Genomic DNA, 25,765 nt, shown 5'->3' with positions numbered 1-25,765 from the left:
CAATGACGAGGTTATACTTTATGAAAAAAAGAGCATGAAAGAGACCCAAGGGGAAATGCAGCTGGTGCTGACAAATTTAAACTGGAAGAACGCGGAAGAGAAAATTCCCAAGCGCAAAGCCACAGGGCAAGACTAGGTTCCCGTTAGGCTGATAAATGAACTAGGACCAAAAAGTAAGGACGCTCTGGTGAAAGCAGTGGAAAAAACTTTAAAAGATAAACGAATACCAGACAGTTGGCGACAAAGTAGAATGAATTTAATTTATAAAGGAAAGGGGGAGAAATATAGAATTCCCTCGTATAGACCATTGACCGTTACATCGGTAATATACAGGATAGCAATGCAGGCAATCAAATTAAAGCTTCAAGCATGGACAGATAATAATGGCATTTTGGGAGAGCTTCAGAATGGCTTCAGAATAGGTAGGCGTTTGGATGATTCCTTGTTTGTTCTTACTCAGTGTATTGAAATATCAAAAGCAGAAAGCAGACCGTTGTGTGTGGCCTTTTTAGACATTACAGGAGTCTACGACAACGTGGACCGCAACATTTTGTGGGATATTCTTGAAGGGGAAGGCTTAGGTAACGATTGTATACAGCTTTTGAGAGAGATTTACCTAGAAAATACCGTTTGCGTTGAATGGGAAGGGATGACGAGAGAAGAGAAAGTTCATATCAACAAGGGGCTGAGGCAGGGGTGCCCTTTATCCCCGCTCTTGTTTATGATGTACATGGTGAGGATGGAGAGGGCGCTAGAAGAAAGTAATATCGGGTTTAATCTCTCATACAGACAGGCGGGTCCAGTAATAGAGCAGCAACTCCCAGGTTCATTTTATGCGGAGGACATTGTGTTGCTAGCTAACAAGCAAAGTGATTTGCAACGTCTGGTTAATATCTGTGGACAGGAAGGCAACAATATAGGTTTGAAATTTAGTGTTAGAAAATCAGGTGTTATGGTATTCAATGAAAACAGTGAACAGACAGTGGAGATACAGGACCAAGAAATACCTCGCGTAACAGAATATAAATACCTTGGTATATGGATAAACGAAGGCAATGGATATATGGAAACACAGGAAAAAACGATAACAGTAAAGGGGAAGCGAAATGAAGCACAGAGCGCTATGGGGATACAATAGGTACGAGGTCCTCCGAGGTATGTGGAAAGGTGTAATGGTTGCAGGACTTACTTTTGGAAATGCGGTTGTTTGCTATAAATCAGGGGTACAATCAGGACTCGACGGGAACCAAAGGTCAGTGGGTCGCCTCGCATTGGGCGCTCACGGGAAGACTACAATTGAAGCGGTGCAGGGTGATATGGGCTGGTCTAGTTTTGAAGTGAGGGAAGCTCGCAGTAAAATTGAGTATGAAGAACGGCTGAGGAATATGGAAGAAAGTAAATGGGCTGGGAGAGTGTTCAGGTATCTGTAAAGGAAAAACATTGATTCACAGTGCAGGAAAAGAATAGGAAGCTTACCAGCAAGTATGCGGCCTGTAGGGTGGACAACACAGCAACAAAGAAGGTCAAGCAGAAAGTCAGAGAGGCTGAATTAATCTCATGGGTAGCGGCAATGGAAAAGAAACCTGCCATGAGTAACTACTTAAGAGGAAAAAAGGAAATCAGGAGAGAAACCATTTATGATAACTCAAAGGAAAGCTCATTACTTTTCGAAGCGAGATCGCGATGCCTTAGAACACGCACCTATAAGGCGAGATATAAGAAGGAAGAAGAAGCATGTGCTTGCTGTGGTAAAGCTAGGGAAACTATGGAGCATGCTTTATTAGAATGTGAAGACGTCTACCCAGCGGTCGATTTAGGCACCACTGGCCGCCTTGAAGCCCTTGGGTTCAGAGGGAGCAGTGGTAAAGCAAGCATGTCCGCAATAGACATTAGTAAGAGGCGACTGGAGGATTGGTGGAAGAAAAGTAGGGAAACGACAAAAGACGGAGACGTACAAAAGCACAGTTCGCAATAGGGGATAAGAAAATTTGGGCGTGGTAGTTCATAGTGTTTTTTGTCTTTTTTATTGTTTAACCTAGGTAGAATATTAGGCAGTATAGTAGCAAGAGCTTGGTGGCGCAACCCACCGCCCCGTTCCAAATGGGACGCTCATAACATCCATCCATCCATCCATCCTGCGGGTGCTGAAAGCTTGTGGTGCTTGAGCCAGCTTAGAGATTATGGTTAATACATGGATTTGCTTGAACTTCGTTCTTCTGGCTTCAATTAGCCTCACGACTTTCTAAACTCGTCAATTTCAAATAAAATGTATAGCGTTATGAATAATTAAACAATAGTTATCGAAATTGTCCGACGGCAGGCTTTCAACAGAGGACTTCTTGCGCAGAATCTCGGTATCGAAACCTTTACGCGACGGAAGCGTGCATCAATAAGTTGCATAGAACTCCCTACAAATTTCTCGCGGGCAAGCGAGCCCGTTGAAACGCTTGACCCATTTCAATTTGGCCACCTTAACAGGCTGACATGCTGCGATTCGTAGCGATTATGCGTATTCACAGTCTAGATTAGTATAGATTACCTTGAAATTTAGAACGGTGACGGCAGATAAAGCGTAATGAGAAAAGCTACAACAACGGCTGTGCCAGCGGCGGCTGTGTTTTGCCAACCAGGGTCATTGCACGTGCACCGGTGACGTGACGCTATGAAGTCGCCGTCACGGTGCGACATACCGCAGGAGACGACGGGTAAAAAATAAAGTGCCTCCAAAATGCACGCGAGAAAGGCACTCGGCTCTGAAACCAAACAAAGCACTCTGTGTGATATGTCTGCTCAGACAGCAGCAAAATTTAATGACTTTGGAAACATAGAGCGAATTTTTTCTTACAGCTGACAGCGAATCCTCGCCTGCGGCTACCTCTTTTTAAAATATTTTCTAAGTAACCCCACGTGGAAGATGTACTCAGGCTACAAGAATAAGGCTGTTAAAAGAGCACTTTCCTGTACTTAATCTAATAAAACACAGCATGATGTAATTGCGTCACAAATGACGGGAAGCGAGAACCTCACACTCTAGAATAGTTCCCCGTGAAAATGAAGAATCGTTATCCGTGAAGCAACAGCTCACCGTTCGCGAAGCCGCGCATAAACATAGCTCCAAGAACATGAACTGCGTGACAGTGACGGAACAATTTAACGAGTGGCATAAAATCCCCCCAAAAGTCAGTGCTTGCAGACCGCAGCACTCTATAGCCTACTACGCGATGCACTCGTGCAATCATGAACCTTAGCTATCACAACGGTAAAGAGGCGGCAAACGGTTCAAGCATCAAGCGGCGTTCTGAACCCACACGAAATGTCTTTAACCCACATGCTGCACGGTGGACGAACCGAACTATAACAAGAGTACGTCGTGATCAACTTCGTCGCTTATACGTTTAAACATCACCAATTGCAACAAAGACGAAGACGGCATAAACAAAGCATGGGTACAAGAAGTTTCCCGCAGAACAGCAGAGATCCATTTCGTGGTGTACCACACATTCTAAAATGGCAAACCAGCTAACCCAAAGCATCACCCTTCTAAGATCCATTTCTCCCGTCGCTAACACAAATGAGGCCTTGCGAGGAATCAGTAAAACCACGTCGCCAGCGATGTTTTTCAAATGTCTAAGTACCCACCGCACAACTGTTCTTAAACATGCCTTGAAGCTTCGGTCACCACACACAGGTGGCGCGCTTCGTTATTTCACTCTGTAAACGTGAATCAAACATGACACGCATCAGGAGAGATGAAGAAATATGCGGTGGACGGCTGTCTCCTTCCCTAGTGCCCTTACAGCAAGGCCAGGCAGCCGTCAGTGGCAGGCCCTTCGGCAGGCCCTACGCGTATTGTGAACTCGAAAATACTTAAAAAGGCAACACCGCAGTCACTACGTAACGTGTAATGACGCACTTTTGCATCATTACGTCACGCATTACTTCACGCGCAACGACTTCAACCCCAGAACATCAACAAGAGGGAGTGCCGCTCATTACACAGTGACAAAGGAGTAGTGCCGCTTCATGGCAAAGTCAATGAGTTTCTCGCACGTTATCTACACACATCTACCCAAACTCACACATAAGTATACACGGCTATGTCGACTACGTATCGAAAATAAATGGAATCAACGCTCCGAACCGTGACTGGCTACTGTACCGACAGCACACCAATGTTCGAAGCTGAACCCCTTGTGATGGTCCACGCAGTAAGCAAGTAACCAGCGACAATACATATTTCCTACAAGCTTAAAAAGGTACAGACGATGGACGTTCCAAGCCTTAATTGCGCGCAGCAAGAACGAGTTGACCGCAACTGAGCACACCCACGAGCGGCTGCGCAGAAAATAAACGACCAGATAGTGACCACACCGAGGACCCTTACCGAGTCCGAAACATGACAAGCCGCTGCTTCAATGTTACTGGGAGAACAGAGTAAAACACACTGATTATGATATAATTGAGTGGAGGAAAGTTCGGTCGGATTGAAATGCATTGCGATAAGCTCGAATATATGAGAGAGATCACACGTGTCCTCTGGAGCTGTAGCCAAAGCTTCGTGTCTTACACCCATTTACCGTCTACAATTTCCGCCGATGCAGAAGTTGGCTGAGCGGCACAGCCGTCATGCTTGACACGTCCTCGTGATGTGATTTATTACGTTTTGTCTTACTAAATTGTTAAACAATAATAGTTTTCGAAAAGCAGCAAAGTAATTATTGTGCGAGAACATGTGTATTATTGGTAAATCATTGTCAATATTCATTTGTACAGGGTCAACAATTTCCGCAGTCGCAACGCCGTTTGAAGCCACAAAGGCCACGTTTAGGTAAATGAATGTACTACCCATGATTGCGCGCTCGCTAGCTAAACCGCAATACTCGCAGCTCCCGTGAAAACTAGGGCCCGATTTTTCTCTCGCAATCTTCGTATGACACTGTATGGTTCCACCGCATCGCATGCTAATCACGCACGCTTTGTGACGGCCATGGTAATAACATGCTGGCGACTGCGTGAACCCGTCTCTAGTGCTCCGCAGTTATTATCGCAATGAAATAAAATCAGAGTGAGAGGCAAAATGGCCGTAGGTGGGAGCTGTAGTCGCATCGTCTGCATTAAGCACGCGGTGCTCCATCACAGATGTATGGGAGCGATATCATCTTTCCACACATTCTATTTGTGTATTCGTGAGGGGTGTACTAGATAAGCAGCACTGGGAGTGTTACCCAACGCCGCTAAACTTTAGCAGCCTTGATGCCATGACGTAGCATTCTATGGTTTCTTAGACACGTGGCTACCGCTCCTTAGGCCAAGCACCGCGTAACGCTTCGGGTTCTAAGGACGTTGCACATCGGTCGCCACGGCTGCTAGCGGCACTGGCTAACACTCGGAAGTGTGTCTCCGCCCATTTTCCCTTAATGCCGGCAAAGTTTCTGCTTGTTAAATTACGAAAGCAAATATGTGAATGCAAGTTTTGACGTGTTTGTTAATAATGCGTAATACCCCCATGATCGGTGAAGGGATAAATGTGAGAATGAAGTATTTCTAGCGATGTCGGTAAAAATATGTATGCCACACCAGTGGAATAATTTAGATACAGACGTAAACGCTTCAGCACATTATTTACTCCTTTAGAGCTCGTCCTTCTGTAGCGAACAATTTATGCGAAGCTAGAGCAATGATTAAGCGGGGAAATTTTCTCTGTGAAACACTCTCGTCGCGAAAGAGAGAAACTAAAATTTGCTGTAAATCCGAGTTTTTTTACACCAGCCACATTAAGCTCAAGATGTCCCTTCCAAGCAGCACTTGCCTTTGTCTTATACGCACAGGTTCTACACAAGTAGGAACTGAAAATGCCCTTTGTTTGTAGACAGAAGCCGAAGTTAGCCGCTAAACAGGTAAATGAGAGAATTACGGCTTTATTGTTTGAGAATCAGTCCGAACACTGACATCTCAAGAAGCAGACGTTTTTAGCCACAGGAATTTTCGAGAGTTCGATGATAATTGGAGGAAACGGAAAATTCCAATTTTCGACGGCAACAGCGGCGGATGCGATCATTACGCAAGTAAATGCGGTATCGCGCGAGTAATGCGGAACCGCATCATGGCGCAGCGTCAAATCTGCGCAGCAGCCGGCTCACCTGCAGCAACCAGCGCGGCGACTCGACGATGAGTCCAGTGACGATCACCAGCCACACGTACGGCAGCAGCGAGATGACGGCGAACCACTGCCAGGGCAGCCTGTGCGGGAACACGACGGCGACCAGGCGACCGGCCAGGTAGAAGCAGTGCTGGATGCCCACCACCGCGCCACGGTCTTCGTCGGGCGCCACCTCGGTCAGGTAGACGTGGGCGCTCATGTTGCCCACGGCGATGAACACGCCCGACACGGCCTGGAACGCGCAAATCAGGAACCACGTCGGCAGCGCGGGCAGCGCGGGCAGCTGTGGTGACAGCACGGTCGCCAGCGTGCCTGCGTCGAAGGGGCGCACACCTGAGAGAACAGCCGTTCCCGGTTGAGCGTATACGTGGAGCCCCCCTCGACGAGCTAACGCGATTCGATGAAATGCATTTAGCAGGGGCCGCCGGAACGAGTAGTGGTGAAAACGTCCTTTTCGAAATAGCGACAATGTGAAGGCCTACATATATAGACGGGGGAAAGTATAACGCGGTTCTCGTATCCTATCTGGGAGTATAAACTGACCTGATAGATGTAAAGAAACAGCGTGCGGTATGATTTAGCCGTTTCAGCATTTCATTTTGGCCTCAACTGCTGACGCAGGCTCGGGCGGCGCGAACAGCCCGAGCAATTGTCGTTGCGGAAAAAGTCCACCGGCAGAAAAGACGAGAGCTGCTCGCTTGGTTTTGTTCGTCAAAGTCACGTACGCGAATTGCAGGGCCGAGGAAAGTGCCTGCGCGTCTATCATCTGCACCGTATACGACAGCATGATCCAAAATTTTGTAGGCGATGGTACGTGTCACTCGTTCAAATTATGAATTTAGTAGCTATGGTGTCGTTGACCAGGTTATATTATACAGGGAAGTTGCTTATATCTCTTGAGAAATTTCATATCGCCTACTGCACTCATATCAGCCCTAATTTCACTACTTTGTGTCGTCACTACGAAAACTCGTCTGCATACATTTTTCTTTTACTTTTAGTTCTGCCACTTAGCCTTAGCTTTTAGATTCTAGCACAATGCTTTCTTAACAGCAAAGACCAAGTGAGTTCTAGCTACACCATGCAGGTGAATCTCTAGCAGAAACGCTTGAAGGTTTTCATGGTTACTGAAAAGGTACAGATGATGTATTGACGATTATTTGCACACGCACAAGGTATCACTGTAACATTGTGATTTTCACACCTATTTGGTAGCTCTACCATTATACCGATGACTCATCTGTGGAGATAAGCTTCTTTATTTGTTTTTTGTCAACCGTAACTTCACTGAACGCATTGTAATAACTGAACAAAACTTATATAATCAGCGGATTGTAAACAATGCGGATGATTTCACTAAGCAAAGCAACTAAAATTAAACACAGCTCCTCACTCACGTTCAAAAATTACTCCATAGCTAAACACGCCATGATAGAGCATACGGAAGCTTTCTTAGCGGATGTGATGAAAATGTGTATGTGTTTATACAATTTGAAACGTTTAGTAACACGTGCCGACAATGCCTGTATACGTACATTCCGATTGAGCGCACAATTATATATATATATATATATATATATATATATATATATATATATATATATATATATATATATATATATATATATATATATATATATATATATATATATATATGCAATATACCCTCAAGTAATGCTGAATTCATCCACATAAAGGCTAAATTTCAAACAACGAGAAAGCAAGAATAACGCCCGCTCTGGCTATATACAAAAATTACAAGGTAGTGTGCACCATGATATGCTTGAGTCAAAGGGCCATTGCTTTCACGCGATTTAACCAATCTTTTTCTTAAAACATGACCCAAATAGGAGAAAGGTAATGAGCCATATGAAGACCCACTTGAAAGAGCTATCAAATAACGAAGCAATAATCACCGATTTAGAAAACGTCGTACAGTATTTTATTGCTTTCTTTCATGGTGTGTTTACTGTCTCAAGTTCTCGTGGAACGTCAAGCGCAGCAGTTTTTTGCCTGTAAAAAGTTGTCTTTAATTCCTGCTTTGGCTCGTTTCCTTGCATTTAAATCTCAACACGAATACATATGCGGATCCTGATGACTACGAAATATTATTGTTCGACGCTATGCAGAAACGATTGCCTAATTCCGTGTATTTTTTTCTCGAAGATCGTTGTTTACGGCAAGGCTAACGACTGGATGGAAAACTGGTGGAGTTAATCTTATTTTAATAAAGGTAACCGCCTATAATAAAAAATAAATACTGCCTTCTACCTTCAACGCCCACATGTTGCTCGAACATATTCATCGTCATCATCATCATCATCAGCCTGGTTACGTCCACTGCAGGGCAAACGCCTCTCCCATACTTCTTCAACTACCCTGGTCATGTACTAATTGTGCCTATGTTATCCCTGAAAACTTCTTAATCTCATCCACCCACATAACTTTCTTCCGCCCCCTGATACGCTTCCTTTCCCCTGAAAACCAGTCCGTGACCCTTAATGACCATCGGTTATCTTCCCTCCTCATTACATGTCCTGCCGATGCCCATGCCTTTTTCTTGATTTCAACTAAGACGTCATTAACTCGCGTTTGTTCCCTCACCTAATCTGCTCTTTTCTTATCCCTCGACGTTACACCTATCATTCCTCTTTCCATAGCTCGTTGCGTCGTCCTCAATTTCAGCAGAACCCTTTTCGTAAGCCTCAAGGTTTCTGCCCCGTACGTGAGTACTGGTAAGACACCCCTGTTATACACTTTTCTCTTGAGGGATAATGTCAATCTGCTGTTCATGATCTGAGAATACCAGCCAAACGCACCCCAGCCCATTCTTATTCTTCTGATTATTTCAGTCTCATGATCCGGATCCGCAGTCACTACCTGCCCTAAGTAGATGTATTCTCTTACCATTTCCAGTGCCTCGCTACCTATCGTAAACTGCTGTTCTCTTCCCGAGACTGTTAAACATTAAGTTAGTTTTCTGCAGATTAATTTTTAGACCCACCCGTCTGCTTTGCCTCTCCAGTTCAGTGAGCATGTATTGCAGTTGCTCCCCTGAGTTACTAAGCAAACTTTGTGAAACTTTTTGTGAAAAAACTTTTTCTGAAACTACTTTGTGAAAAATTTTGCGCAGGCTGATGATGTGCGGATAACAGATTATCTAGCCTCTTGTCTTTCTGAATTTCGCCAGAATGACGTTCTGCAGCTTTGGGAAAAGTTTAAAGCAATGTGTTTATTCTGCATTGATCAATTTATACCTAACAAACTTAAAAAGCCTGCTAAACATACACCATGGATGAATAGACGCACTATTCAATTAAAACGTAAGGCCAAACGCCTAAGAAAGAAAGGCCCAGCTACTGACAATTTAACCAGTGTTCGTGTCACCCTTTCAGAGGCCATTGCAGAAGCAAAGAATTTTTATTTCAGCAATACTTTACCAAATTTTATTAAGGACGATCCCCAGAAGTTCTGGAACTTTATTAAGGAACGGAATAAATCCATAACGAACATTATCCATGATAACATTCCAATAACTGATCCCAAGGCTGTTGCAAACCTTTTAAATGACCACTTCCACAGTGTCTTCTCACCACCAACTGCACCCTCTTTCCAAACTTCACCATCCTGCTCTTCTGACGTTAACATTTCTCATAAAGGTGTACTTAACATGCTCCTCCGGTTAAAAGTAAAATCATCTGTTGGTCCAGACGGCATTCCCAACACCTTCCTTCGGCGTTATGCGGAACATTTAAGTAAATTCCTTGTAGTAATCTTTCAGGCGTCTCTACATTCCGCGGTACTTCCACTCGATTGGAAAGTAGCACGTGTTGTCCCTATATTAAAAAAAGGTGACCCAAGCTCAGTCCTAAATTACCGTCCGATTTCCATATTATCCTCTTCTTGTAAATTAATTGAACACATTGTTGCTGACTACATTAAGGATTTCTTAAACAAGCGTAACATTTTATCTCCTTTCCAACATGGCTTCAGGAAGGGGCTCTCGACATTCACCCAATTAAGCACAGTCATTCACTCGTTTGCTTCTGTCCTTGACAAGGCTGGCCAAGTGGATGTGATATTTTTGGATTTTCAAAAAGCATTTGATGTAGTTCCTCACGACAAATTAATTTGTAAATTAGAATTCCTTGGTCTTCCTGCCTTCATCCTGTCCTGGGTCTCAGCTTACTTGACGCGTCGCACACAGTACGTAGTGATTGATGGGCAGCAGTCCGATTCTCTTTCTGTAACCTCTGGCGTGCCTCAAGGCAGCGTCCTTGGCCCGCTACTATTTCTTATTTACTGTAACGACATAGTAGATGTAATAGAGGCCCCTGTCAATATTCGTCTGTTCGCAGACGATTGTGTCATTTTTAACGATATTAATACAGTTCATGATCAACTATCTCTTCATTTAGCCTTAAACAACATTCTTGAGTGGAGCAACAAGTGGGGAATGAAACTTAACTCAGATAAATCTGTGCTTCTACGTATAACAAACAAAAAACTACCCCTAAAATTTTCTTATTCTATTGGCCAAGATCCCTTGGCGGAAGTGAGCGAGTACAAGTATCTTGGAATTACAATTACTAACAACCTAAATTGGAATAGCCATATTGCTGCTACCGCCTCCGCTGCTTTCAGAAAGCTATGTCTACTTCGCCATAAGCTGAAACATGCATCCCATGAAGTGAAATCCTTAGCCTACACCACATTTATTCGACCCAAATTGGAATACTCGTGCGTTATTTGGGACCCGTTTACAAAAACCAACATTTACGCCCTTGAAAGGATACAGAGAAGAGCCATACGTTTTATTTTTTCCAAATACGGCCGAGAAGAGTCTGTTTCTGAATTACTGCGTACAAATGGCTTTCACACCCTTCAAACGAGGAGAAAAATAATACGCCTGCAGTTCCTCTACTCCTTGATAAACCGTAAATTTTCTTTAGATCCTAGTCCATACATAACACTTTCCGCATCCAGGAAAACCCGTCATTCTCACCCCCTCGCTCTCTCCCCTTACGTTGCCAGGACAAACCTCTTTAAATTTTCATTCTTTCCTCAAACCATAGAAGAATGGAACCTCATCCCTTTCCATCACCTCAACTCACCTGAGTCAATCCAAACTCATATTATTAATATTTCCTAACTAACATTGCTGTTTCGTGTTATATTTCATTTCTTGAATTTCATATTTTTGCAATTCTGCTTTTTATACATGTACTTTTATTTGTTACCATGCCCCTCCTGGTTGGGCCACACGGCCTGCAGTATGCTGTAAATAAATAAATAAATAAAATATCATCAGCGAATCACACGTTAGTAAGGTAATTTTTCCCAATACAGGTCTCTGAATGCCTCCTGTAAACACGCTGTGAATAGCATTGGATAGATCGTACCTCCCTGCCTGGCGCCTTTTGATTTGACGGATTTTGTTGCTTTCTTTATGGAGGACTACGCTGGCTCTGGAGCCGCTATAGATATTTTAGTATTTTTACATACGGCTCGTCTACACCCTGATTCCATAATGCCTCCATGACTGCTGAGGTTGCGACTGAATCAAACGCTTTCTCGTAATCAATGAATGCTAGATATAAATGTTGGATTCGGCACATTTCTCTATCACCTGATTGATAGTGTGAATATGGTCTATTGTTGAGTAGCCTTTACGGAATCCTGCCGGGTCCTTTGGGTGAAGGAAGTCTAAGGTGTTCCTCATTCTATTTGCAATTACCTTAGTAAATACTTTGTAGGCAACAGACAGTAAGCTGATCGGTCTTTAATTTTTCAAGTCTTTGGCGTCCCCTTTCTTCCTTCTTTATTATAGGTAATCATATTCCCGAATTTCTGAGCAATCAATGCGATGCGAACGAGAAGTGGGAGAGGGGTACCACCCGCTAATAGAATTTTGCTTCACATGCGGCGCAGCAGCGCCGCTCTCGGTGCCATTCTTGTCCATACGCATGTGAACGTACGTGTGTGCGTGTGTGCACGCGTGCGTGCGCGCGTGATTGTGCGTGTGTGTTTGTGTGTGCGTGCATGCACGTGTGTTTTTTTTTCTGTACGGGAACCTATTTAACGCTGCAAGGCCAACCACTGTTGATATTCATATGATACACTCCAATAAAGCAACCTGATCTATATGTGCTTCAGCCAGCCAGAATGCCCGCGACAATCACGACTCATGCGTTTTAGCGAGCAAGAGTACAAGACGTATAGACAATAGGTAAGACAGCAGTGTCGAACTTTCTTTCCGATTACTACCGACAGCACGGATGGCTGGCGTCACGCAGTTACCTTTCCGATCAGCCAGCGCCATAACACCTTGATGCAACATTCAAAAAGGTTCAATCGCTCTTTGGCAATTCTTAATGTATAATCTGTACTGCCAATTACGACTACCACCCTTCATGATATGTCCCCCTACGGGGCCCTTGAGGTTTACTTGTACAGCAAAACTCGTCAATCTGTGTCACTGGGAATTCATCTTGAGCTGAGGAACCGTGTTCTCGGCGTTTTCAAAGTGCATCGGATACGAGAAGCCGACAAAATTTACGTGCCTATGCTATAGTTGGCGAAGTCGTGCCGAAAAGGCTCCTCCCCACAAAGCGACCTTCGTAGCGAATGTAAGTGGCAGTAAAATATAGCGTGGTGCAGGCTACACAGCAAGCCTGAGGCGTACCGAGGATGGTGCCTACGCCGTAGACGTGGAGTCCCATGATGCGCCCAGCCGCCTGCACGAGAATGCTTCCGATCACGACTCCCATGATGCCGCCCACTTCCTTGATGTCAACAACAGCCTCGGCGATGGCGGGTCCGTAGCGCGAATCCGCCTCCAGCTGTTTGCGCATCACGTTGTCGACCGTGACGGTAAAGCCATGGCAGAATTGGGCCAGCCACGCCACCCGCCTCAAGGAGAGAAAGGCCAAAATGGAACAGTGATAATGTAGAAGGCACAAAGATGACTGCTCTGTGTGCGGAACTCTGGCACAATGTCAAATCCAGTGTCCTTGCCTTTCACCTTGCTTTCAAGAATGTATTAAAAGTATAAGACACTGTTACTAAGCTTCGATTTCAATCTACTCGCGTGGCAAATTTTTTTTTTCTAGATCGTTCCCAGAATGTCACGCGTGATCATGCTATCTCCCCTTCAATGACTACGTAATAGTTCGAGAAATCACGACTCCTAATGATAACTCTATATTACCATTCGATCTTGATGCTGTTCCTGATCTGTGTAAAACTTTATGCTGGAAATGCACACTAATAAATGTGAAGTGACGCGCGAACCTAGATCGACCAGTACATATCGACTGCATATTACCTTGACAACCTTCCCTTAGAAGTGGTATCCTCGTTCTGTAGTATTCTTATTATGTTCACTATCGAACATAATAAGCGAACGACCGATCAGGTTGATAAGGGTTTTATACTGGTTGGATACAGTTCCCTAACATTGATAATGACACTGACCTACGTGGAGATGAACAAGTGACGCACACTGATAAAATTACCAGATGAGTTTTTAAGCGAACTTTTTCTTCTCTGTTGTTCCACCTTCTTTTTATTTTTACGAGTGCTATCCTTTTACAGTGTCTGCCTTATTCGTTTCAGTGTTTGTGTTCTTGTGTTCTTTCTCATTCATTTTCTCACTTTTTTTATTATAGCGTTTGCGTTGTAACCACTCCCTCCTGTAATGTTTCGGCCCTGAGAGTACAATAACTGAACTGAAATTATATGAAATTTCACCGGATCTAGAGGGGCCTGAATTCTATAGCAAAGCCATGGAATATATAACAGTATTCGGTGTTCGTCGCAAGCACGTGCAAGGTTCACCGTCCCTCTCGTCATCATCATTTGGCTTCACTGTCACTGCTTTTTCACCTAAGTGCCTCTCCTTGCTTCCGTCTATAGCGCATTTCACATATTGCACTTCAGATTACTCGCACTGTCAGCCTCAACACCATTATCGGGAGGCACGATCCCGGATCTCTGAGGTTATGCCAGTTGTGAAAAAATTATTATCGCCAACCAATAATTTATATGAAACCCAACGTTTCGGTGCCAGCTCGGTCCCTTCTTCAGGGGTGAGTAAAATGTGGGCCACGGTCTCCCTTTGTTGGCACGTGGCGCAGTCCACTAACCTACGCAGAGGGAAGCGTTAGGCGTCCTATTCATTGTCGCCTTTGTGAGCCGGATGTGCCAAAACTCGACGTGCCGTCTCTAAAACGGATTGTGTTCCACGGCCAAGACGCTCCCTTCCTCGAAAACGATTCTGTGGTCGGCGCACTCGCAGTGCTCGGCGAGGGGGTTGCCTTCCGAGTTCAACAGTCGGACGTCGTTCTTGTGTTGCCTCATCCACTAGGGGAGGTTTTTTGTTCGGCCGATGTACGAAGCTGGGCACATGGAGCACAAGATTTTGTAGATTACACCTGGTTGTTTTTCTCTGGGGACGCGGTCTTTGTGCCGTGGTACGAAGCGGCCGATTGTAGAAACGGGTTTGTGGGATACGCAGATGTCGTACTTTCGTAGGATGCGTGCCAGTGCTTCGCTGGTGCCCCTCACGTATGGAAGCACAACGCGAGCGCGTTTTGTTGTTTCCGTGATGGCTGGCCTGCCTGTCCTCTGATCCTGACAGCGGGAAACGCGTCAAATAAAGCGGCGTGTGTAGCCATTCTTCTGCAGAGTGGCGAGCACGGTGGTTATTGGTTGGAGTTAATAATTTCTACAACTCGTGTTCCCAACCAGACGAACTTCCGTCGAAGATGTTTTCATTCATATGCCAGTTATGCTAACTATAGCGCCTAGAATTCACCGGCGATGATCCTTGGCGCGAAATGCGGTTTTTCGATAAAGCGTCGCCGGCCTTCCCGGTTATGGTCACGTCAAGAAACAAGCGCCGGAGGCGTGGTCCAACCGTACTCCTTCAGAGTGTGGCCAATGGCACACGCTCTAAAGCGCGTTCACGCGGACTAGTGCAGGCACCTCTAGGTAGAGACAGCTTGTTTGTTAGCGAAGCAAATGTGCCTAGTTGGCTGGCCTTGCTGCTGCTGCACATTTAACTGCCTAGGGAAGGTGGCCACTGTCCCCTGGTAAGGAACACGGGTGACGACCAGGTCGCCTTTGCTCCGTGCACGTTGAAAATTATAGCGAGGATCGCGCCCTCTATGGAGGCGCCGTAGATGGGGCAGCGGAGCAAAAGAGAAAAAGCATAGAAAGGATAGACAGAGGCGCACAAGGCACAGACAGGGACCAAACGATGATTCGCTGTACTACAATGTCTCCCGAATTAAGCCAACTGCAAAGCTAGAGAGGCATGGAGTGTTGACCGGCCCGCGCCTTAGTGCATGCTGGATCAATCTATCTAAAGAACGCGGCCTTAAACTAAAGTTAACGAGAGGGAGCAGCTTATGTACGCTGTACTCTGCACGAAGCGTCCTGTGGCAATCTAGACAGGAAAGATGGCGCCCTACTGCATGCGAACGCCTATTTCTGTTTCGCCACATTATCACTTAGTCGAAGCTATCTGTATCTTCGGCTTCGGAGCCACAATATTTTTTTATCAAGCAGCTCATGGCTTTCCGGATGCTATCTAGAAGGCTGCGCTCGGATGACGCACCTATTAATTTAAACAAAGCATGTTAGTGCATGCGTGGCCACGCTTATTTCGATTTGTCAGGACTGCCAGGTACTGCACTGAGCCTGCGCCTGCTACGCCTAGCGATTGCAGTTACGTTCAAAATATATCGACAGGAAGGCAAAGAGCACATATGCGAAAACGTATGCTGCGGAAATATCGAGACCTCCGTGCTGTGGTGATCGCGAGCGGCCGTCGACTACTGCGCGACACCGTGCTCCCGCATGTTTCGAATTCCTGCATGAGACGGGTTCCTTACCCGTCAAGAGCGAAAAACCACTCAGCACTTCTGTGCCCGCCGTGGTAGCTATGCGACTATGGCATTGCTTGAGGTCGCGGGTTCGATTCCGGCGACGGCAGCCACATTTAAACGGCGGTGAAATACAGAAACGCTCGTGCATTCGGTGTTCGTTAAATATTCCCAGCGTATGAAAAAAATCCGGCAGATCCCACGCGTTGTGGGAATCGGTGTTACGCGAAGCAGTGTGCGGGGTGCCTACCAAGTTAACGAAACAAGCACGAGAGCACCAAGACGTTGGCGGCTATTTCATGACTTACATGGCACGTATGTCATGACATTCATGTAGTGACGTATCATATATGTTCTCCATACAGTCTTGTCATACTGCGCCAATTTTAGTACATACGAAATTAACGAAACGACCATGAGAGCACCAAGGCGTAGGCGGCTGTTTCATGACCTACATGACACATATGTCGTGACATTCATGTCATGACCTATCATTTATGTTCGTCATAGACTCTTGTCATATTGTGCCAATTTTGGTACATACAAAATTAACGAAACGACCATGTGAGCACCAAGGCGTAGGCGGCTGTTTCGTGACCGACATGACAAACATATCATGATATTCATGTCATTAGCAATGAACTAGGCTGTCATACACTCTTGTCATACTATTCCGATTTTGGTACATACTAAGTTAACGAAAAGAGCATGAGAGCACCAAGACGTATGCGTCTTCATAGATACTGTCAAAGTTACAAATGTTCGCCAAGAGATGCTTCGCATTTAATTAATCTGTAGTATGCCAGTATAGTGAGCCCTATAATCCGATTGTGGTTCTGGCGCCTACAGTTCCATAACTCAAGTAAAATTTACCACTTCTTCCATGCGATGTGCAGGGTGAGGCAATGACAATAGCAACCTTTTCGTAGGTTATGAACAATGGCGCACAACAATGCCTCAAGCAAACAAGCACGTCTCGCTGTGTGTTCTGTGTGCTACGAAGACAACCAGTAGTGGTGCACGCAAGGTAGCATTTACAATCAACTCACCGCTCTCGTATTGCACTCAACACAGAATAAATGAAACATTTGCGGTCAACATCTCCGCTAATTATCGCCAATCAAAACAAACAGCCGGGAAAGCTTAACGTACATCGATTCCCACAGTTCGTGGGATCCGCATTATTTTTTACGTACTGATCTCTGCATTAGCGCTTAGCTTGTGAAGGGCGTGGTGCATAATTATAATGATCGCACAACAATAAAGCCATGACCTATATTGATGTATACATAAACACTGAATACTACTACGTGTTTCATGACGTCCATTGCAAGCATATCGCATTTAGTTATATGGCCCTTAACTTACATTATTATAAACCTTCGATGAACATAGATTTCATCGCACGGGTTTTAGTGCATTATTTTTCTTCGTTTCACTCATCTTTGCTACGCTTCTCGCCTGAATCAGTAAAGAGTAACCAACTCTCGGTATACTCTTCTTAACTTCGCTGTATTTCCATTGGTTTCTCTCTCACTCTGACGAGGTGTCAGAGAGTGGCAACGGGTTATAGTACACTGAACTCACCAGGATGGCGGAAACCGATGCTCCCTGAGAATACGCCGCCCCTGGTCGGCAATGTGTCCTTCCATGTGGACCTTGTCCTCCAACTGGCTTTCGCTACCCATGCCTGCCTGCATTCTTGTTGTTCCTCTGCCACGATTCACAACAACCGGCCGGACAAAAGTACTTCTTCTTCTCCTTCTTCTTCTGCTTCAGCCACGAATGGCAGACACACCCAACATGGTAGTAACCGAGCCAGCACAAGAAAAAAAAAGTACAAGTAAAAAGTAAAAGTACAAGAAGCCCTCGTTGCCTGGGCCGAAAGGGTCGCTCCTCGTGAGGGGCCATCCTAGGACTCGGGCCTGCCAGAACATAACTGAAAAGAATCTCGATAAAGTTGTTACCACCACCAACCGAGCCAGCACGGTATCGCTTGTGGTTGCTCTGTCCAGACAGAAACAAAAGAAAACGAAAAAAAATTGCAGGCAACTTCTTTTTCTATACTAATTAAACAAAATAAAGCCGGATGACACGTGATAGGAGATTCTGTGACCGAAAACGGGTCTTTCTAGCGCATTAGTAGGTTTTTGATTTCGTCTTGAGAATAACGAAGAGCTCAGTCAACACAATAATTTTCATTCGATGTATTCCGACTTAACGAGTCTTCGTTGTGTCTTGAATCGGGAGCACACTGACATGAGTACAGTGTTAGCAGCCAAGATATGTTTGCTATGAAATAGTGCTAGACCTTCATTCTACGTCACTTTCGCGCATCGGCAGCTTGCTGGCCGTGCCAAGCCTACGCTAGATTATGAAGTGATTGTCAAAGAACGGCACGACGCCTAGGCTAAACAGAGAATATTTCCAGTTTTCTACCGTGTGCTGGGAAAGAAGAAAAGGGTACGATAGACTTACAGCAAATTATCACAATGTGACAATGGTCAACAATCGGCTAATTGCGAAATCTTCCCAAACACCACGCGACTTAATGACTTGGATGTTGTCGCATACGCATGAAAGAGATGGCGCACAAATAAATGAACGACAGCAAAATTATGCGGGTGCCACGTGATCCAGGCATCTGTTCACACAAAGCTTTTCAATGTCTACCAGTGCTGTGTCAACGCCGAGACGAGGTGGGGCTCCCAGCCCAGATATATTTGCATGTGAGGGCTTATTTAATGAAAGGCGCGAAACGTTACACACAACGCTTTAACGAGTCTACACTTCTTACAAAGACGTGACTAACTTCACCACCCAAAGGGAACGCTTATAATATATATATATATATATATATATATATATATATATATATATATATATATATATATATATATATATATATATATATATATATATATATATATATATATATATATATATATATATAATCTAGGCTTCCACCGCCGAACTTCACTAACACCATTTGTAGCGTACTAACTCATGTCACCACGCAAGTGTTTTCTCCAAGAACTGTTTCTCTCTAAAGATACAGCTGTTCGTCCTTCACAGCTATTTCTCCTTTCCCGCACCACGTGTCACGTCGGTGACAGGCGTCGGGCTACGGCTAGTCATCGAGACACCGACGCCAAACCTAGAGAAAAAGGCAAAGAATCTTGGTACACATGGTACAGCTAAGGCACTGTGCTCCAATAACATCATCATGGTCGCCTCACCTACGACTTGGCATCGCATTGCCTCCAGTATGGGCCAGCGCTACAAACCAGAATAAAGCACTTCCGGAACAAATACAGCGCACTCTGCCTGGTGTAAGGATCGGCTCACCAAGTAACCATCTTTGATTACAGTGTCCGGCATCGGCGCCGTTTTAGCTATGCCACTTCTGAAAAAGTCCCAGCTTATCGTTTTGTACTCTGTCCTGGACCAGGCAGTTTATTCGGCGAGAAAACCGACAGGACACCACACACAGTGGTGGTAGGCGAAATATACTTCGCTTCATATATTGGGAAGCCATGAAGTGGATAATTTGCCGCACGTCAAGCGGTAGGTTACTGGTGCACCTCTTGAACTTGGCGTCGACGCGGAGTGCTGTATGAAACCGGGATGCCGGCGGCTGGACATACCAGGAAGTCTTTAATACTCACACGTGCTCAAACACTCAAACACTGAAACACTCAAAGCTCAGGTGTGTGTATGAAAGCTCCCTAGTACATGTTAGAATACCTGATAACATCGCCGCCATTAAGGGTGGTGACACCTATTAAGCAGCCCTGCGCTGCTGTGTACCACATTGAGGACTCGAGGAAGGCAGCTGATGACCATGGCGTTTCCTTCGTAGCCAGATTGCAAGGCAAAGTAACTGGCCGATGGTGCGCACGTACGCCAACGAGCTGGTCGGTTGCGCATGCTAGTTCAAGCATAAGGAAATGATTTGCCATTGCAATGCTTTTTGCGCCGAATCGACGGGAAAAAGGTTGAGAGCGTTCGGCTTTCACCGAGACCCGAAGCAGAGAAACAAGCGGGAGGCCTGGGCGCAGCAGGACCGCTTAAAGGCGGCCGACGCATCTAAACTCTGCATGGAGAGATAAGAACGCAGGTTTTGGTTCTGGCTGTTCAGGACGCCTGTTACGAATGTGTTTATTACAGCAGGAACCCAATGGTCACTAAAAAGTCCCTTGAACGAAGAGGCGTCTGCCGGAAAGGGGTTCACATGAATTGACACACGACATAGGCATATCTACTTTCTGGTGAGGGACGCAGGCGGAAGGGCAGCTATGCGACCTACTTTTTGGGAGTGAAGGCGTAGGCTCGTGCGCAGCCCATCAAGAACGGGAAAATTCTCGAAGCATTTTGTTGTCTTGCTAGTAACATTACTGAATTAAAAAATGACTGTGGCTTAGCTAAGGTTAAGCCCAGGATGCGAAGCATACTTTCATTTCATTTCATTTCATTTTATTACCTTAAAAGCCCCATAGGGGCATTACATAAGGGGTGGGCATACATGTATTTATTATACATCATTTTAAAATCACAGAGCATAAGTAAAAATAACAGAGCATAAGTTACAACACACACGAAAATTAAGTACATACATAATTCCATCTATAGTACACACGTAGATAGCATATCCTGTTCATTTTTTATTCTAAAAAAATGGTCTGTCAGTCTTTGCATGAATGTAGGTGCACAGGTTATGGCGGCAATTTGGTGGGGCAGGTTGTTCCAATCTGTTGCTGCGCGAAAGAAGAATGAGCCTGAAAAAGTGGTAGTATGAGTGCGAGGGCGGCCAACTTGGTACACGTGCCGAGTGCGATGTGATACACGGGCAGCGGGAATAATGTATGGTGGTTGATTAAGTGAAGTATAATAAAACTTATGAAAAAGAGAGAGAGTTGGGATGCGACGGCGATCAGCGAGTGTAACCAGTCCGGATTCTTTTTTCAGTGATGACACGCTGACATCATATGAATACGTTGAATGAATGAACCTTATGGCACGGTTTTGCACCGATTCAAGTGCGTTGATTAGATATGCTTGATGAGGGCTCCATACGGCACATGCATATTCGAGTTTGGGTCTGATTATGGTCTTGTAGGCTAGTAATTTCACATGCGTGGGTGCTTGCTTTAAGTTTCGTTTTAAGAAACCAAGAGATTAATTAGCAGATGAGATGACGTTAGTAATATGTGTGCTCCAAGTCAAGTCATTTGTAAGGGTAACACCAAGGTATTTATAGGACTGCGCAGTTTCTACGTCTACGTTATTTATTGTGTATGGGTAAGCTAGTGGGTTATGTCGGCGGGAGAATACCACTACTTCACATTTATTTGGGTTAAGTGTCATTAACCAGCAATCGCACCATTGTTGCAAGCGGTTAATATCCTCCTGAAGGGAGATTTGGTCAGACATGTTAGTAATTGTTTGGTAAACGACGCAGTCGTCTGCAAACATGCGAATGTTGCAGGATACATGCAGAGGTAAGTCGTTAATATATATTAAAAAGAGGAGAGGCCCAAGGACAGATCCTTGTGGAACCCCAGAAGTTACCGGTAGGGAAACAGATGGGCTGTTGTTAATAAGAACAAACTGTGAGCGGTTACTAAGGAAAGCTTCAATCCATCGCAATATATCGGAGTGCACGTTCGCTAGAGATAGCTTTAGTAATAGTCGTTGATGTGGTACCTTATCAAATGCTTTGGCGAAGTCTAGGAATACTGCGTCTGTCTGCTGGTTAGTATCTAGATTAGTGTGAAGATCATGAAGGAAAAGTGCCAATTGCGTCTCGCAGGAAAATCCCTTGCGAAATCCGTGCTGTGAAGAATGAAAAAAGTTTCCTGCGTCTAAGAATTTCATAATTTCTGCATAAATGACATGTTCCATGATTTTGCAAGGTATGCTTGTCAGTGAGATGGGGCGATAGTTAGGTGGAGAGTTCTTGTCACCTGATTTGTAGATGGGAACAACCCTCCCCACCATCCAGTCATGTGGTATGATGCCAGATGAAAGTGACTGCGAGAACAACAAGCACAAATAAGCAGCACTGATGTCTTTAGTGTTTTTTAACACTTTTGAGTTTGTTATCCCCTCCGGCTGAGGATGTTAGTTTAAGATTTTCAATTAGAGACAAAATACCATCGGCAAAGAAGGTTACTGATGGCATGACACTAGTTGAGTTGTTAACTGTAGAAGGAAATGACAAGCTAGGTTCATGGGAGAAGACTGACACAAAAGCTGTATTAAAAAGATTAGCACATTCAACATCATGGACCGTTTCACCGTTCTCGTTGACTAACGCAATACTACTTAGTTCCCGAGGATTGATCACCTGCCAGAACTTTCTTGGATTAGTGACCAGCATGTTTGGTAGATCTTCGTGAAACAAAGACTGTTTTGCCTCCCTTATAGCTGATAAGTATGCACGTTCCGCTGCATAGTATTTATCCCAGGCGCATGTGTTTGTCCTGCCGTTTGCTGCACGGTACAAACGTTTTTTTTTATTATCAAGTCTCTTCAAAGAATTGGTGAACCATGGCTTCTGAAGTTGCGTTTAAAACGTTATCGTTGGAATGAACCTGTCAGCTAGATCATTTATTTTTTCTTTGAACCTTTGCCAGTTGGTATGAATATCGTGTTTGTTAAAGGATGCCTCGAATGAAATAAAGAAGTCGTGCAGATTATCGCGTATAGCCTCGTAGTTGCCTTCGTTATAAAGATGTATTGTCTTTTGAAGTTTTTGGCCTGGAATTGGCGCCTTTATTTTAGCGCGACAGCGTTAAGGAGCTCGTGTCGCAGAAAAGCCGGTGTCGTCGGCGTCGGCTCAGGCGTGCGGCGCTTGCTCAGGCGCACATTTCGTTGTCGCGCCGAACGCTGCGTTGCTCGACGCTCACCGCGTCCGATGCGAGGGGCGACGCCGAGAGCGACGGCGCGAGTTGGAGCACCGTTTCTCCTCTGTCATGACGTCACGGTGTCACGTGGTATTGAAGGCGACACCGCCGCGCCTGAGGAGCTGGGTTGAGCTCTAGTAATATGCTTCGCATAAAAATGTTGCTTTTAGTTAGAAGACGCCTCTTTTTTCTCGCAGTTCATTTTTATAGCTGCCATACATGCAAAGAAGTGCAAAAGGCCCGCTCGCAAATGTCGCCAACGCCGCATTGCCGTACTGGCCTCGGTTAGTCAGTACGCACTGAAGCGTGGCAAGTCTGGGACGCGCGGCCGGCGTCTGAAAGATGCACGCGGTCGGGAGAAAAGCTACGGTTTGCTGGACGCGTTCAATGGTTAGCGAATACAACGCGGCCGCTACGAGCACCACTTCGCGCTACACGAGCGTTAAAGCACGGCCCGCGTCGGTCAGCCCACTGACCATATATTCAAGTCCACTGTACACTTCAGGCAGTCTCGTCCGCAAGCAGCGGCGTCTGGTTCCTTTTTTTTTTTTTGCAGCGACGCCTATTGTAAACTTATAAGGTAGACCGCGTTGTGGTGTGTCCGTCGAAACCCCTTTTTGCAAGTAGTCCTTCAGCGTAAAGTAAAGGCGTCTACGTGTGTCAGGGGTATGAGACAGTTTAGCTTAGCCCCGTCGCTCACGATTCACTCCGATACTTTACCGGGTGTTTCAGCGAACACTTTTCAAAAATGTTTAAAGGTTGCCTGTGGCAGATAGCATAATTCTGGTTCATGAGCTGTTCTACTCGAAGCGACGGACATTACATGCGCGAAGAATTGAAATGCATAATCGACTGGTTCACATAAACGCACTCATTAAAATTTTACCTAATTACCTTATGGTCCATATTGCAATTTACAAATTCTAGCCGTAAAGTTCGCGCACTTGGAACAATTTCTCAGCATCAGACCAGTTTGGAGATATACATTACCGATCTTTGCGGAGAAATGCACTGTCGTTCCCGGCACTTTCTTAAGCGAAGCTTGTCTATGCCTAGCTGAAATGTCTGTGTCTTTTCGCAAAGATTGGAATGGCTCACACGCGCATAAGCAAGCAAAAAATGCGCCCGTAAAGCCGAGACTATAATATTTTAATGTAAACCTTCCCAAACCAGAATGACAGCGGCTGATTCCATTTATGTTTGAGGGGTTCTCACTTCGGTGTTGCACTCAGGTAAACACACCCTCTACTATAGGACATACCTGTATAGATTTGACATCTGCAGGCGACATATATGTCATCGATATGACCGAAACCTTTTCAGTATACCGTGGCAGTCACAAGGCTACTTCGCTCACTTGCAAAAAAAAAAAGTGACCAGTAAATTTTCTGACGTTCAATAAACGCGTGTGTCACTGACAACCTGGCTTTATTGATGTCACCAGTATCCACACAACGCACGTCTCGCTAATCACAAGGGCACATTCAAGTAAACATAAAAGTTGATGGCAAAGGGGACGGTTAGGCACACAAAGGGACAAGCTTCGCTTATCAATCTTCATAGAATGGAAGGGCGGATGATTCTTTTTTTTTTTTCGATCGCTCTCTGCGCACTTTGCGAGTGGTAAGTATGTATAATTACGACTATAAATTTATTGCAAATAGTCAGAAAAGAACTTTCAATATAACTTCACAGATCGTGAGAACTTGGGCAATGATTCTCAGAGATGTTAAGTCATAGTCAGCAAACATTTTCATAATATATACGCTAACCTTACAGTCAATAAATATATGGCCCTTAATAAATCACTCCCTGTACAACGACCAACCACTTCAACCGGCACAGCAATGAGAGGACTATACGTTCATTTCTATGGTGTGCTAAAAAGCGGATTAAGCAAACACGGGTCGGAATCTACGAGAGTAAAGGCAATACATCTGGTGAGTCAACATCTTTCAGTTCATCCACAGCGATATCCTTCAGAGGGTCCTACAGCTATGGGCAACATCATATCACGCACAGAAACAAACACGCAAGGATCTATAACAAGTAATTGGCTACGTAATACGACATCAAAATTGGCATAGTTTACTAAATTAACACTTATGAGCGTGGGGCTTTTATATTGCTAATAGGTACAGAATAGGCAACGCCAAAATCCTGATTTAAGGGAAATAAACTCGATCGTGGCTGCTGCAAACGAAATGAAAATTTTGCGGCAACGTTAAAATGGAAGCGCTTCTGCGCTCACTCGTGCAGCCATCGACGGTGAATACTGTAAATGACAATGCTCTGCGGGTTTTTATCAGACGTCAAAACATAACAGCGAAAACGAATACATTTAATGTACTACATACTACAAGACAGATAATCAACGAGAAGATAATTCAACCATTCGAAATCTTCCAAATGCACATTTAAATCTGCCTACGGTAAATAGGAGAGCAATTTAAATGAGCTCCGGTCAACTCGGCCACTGTAGAAGTGTCGCATCATTAAGTACAGCTCCCAATGCCCAGCACAGGAATTTCTATAGTTGTCGAAGTCAACGTCATATAGCAGCACGCACAGGTCCTTCATCAATCCGAGATATGACATCTTCCTCCTTAGCGTATCGCTATTATCGTAAGCGATCGTGACATCGAGGGGAGGAGCAGCTCGCTTCACGATGCAACCCGAGACAACTGGCACGCGTCCGCTGAACCTGGCTTGCGAGTCGCACACCTCGAACAGAGCCATGTATCCGCTAGCCGCCGACACGGGCTGCGCAGCCGCCGGTTTGTCGATGTCGTCGCCCTGCCGGGCGT

At 45.0% G+C, this 25,765-nt stretch overlaps 1 protein-coding gene across 3 annotated transcripts in view; it reads right to left on the bottom strand.

Moving 5' to 3' along the window:
* The window catches only part of LOC135900949 (uncharacterized), a 31,662-nt gene extending 13,793 nt beyond the window's left edge, over window positions 1-17,869 (bottom strand). For 2 of the 3 annotated variants that reach the window (XM_065430575.1, XM_065430577.1), the window contains exons 1-3: window positions 17,638-17,869; window positions 12,846-13,072; window positions 6,141-6,493 (exon numbers count right to left, since the gene is read on the bottom strand). In XM_065430575.1, the coding sequence (XP_065286647.1) occupies window positions 6,141-6,493; window positions 12,846-13,072; window positions 17,638-17,750 (693 nt within the window). In that variant the 5' untranslated portion in view covers window positions 17,751-17,869. The remainder of the gene's footprint in view (window positions 1-6,140; window positions 6,494-12,845; window positions 13,073-17,637) is intronic. The other variant, XM_065430576.1, reaches the window with a different exon arrangement.
* Between the last annotated feature and the right edge of the window lie 7,896 nt (window positions 17,870-25,765).

Source organism: Dermacentor albipictus, chromosome 2 (assembly GCF_038994185.2).
Source record: "Dermacentor albipictus isolate Rhodes 1998 colony chromosome 2, USDA_Dalb.pri_finalv2, whole genome shotgun sequence".
In the NCBI taxonomy this organism is placed as follows: domain Eukaryota; kingdom Metazoa; phylum Arthropoda; class Arachnida; order Ixodida; family Ixodidae; genus Dermacentor; species Dermacentor albipictus.
The sequence above is the reverse complement of the archived record's forward strand: the minus strand, read 5'-3'. Positions and strand labels throughout refer to the sequence as shown.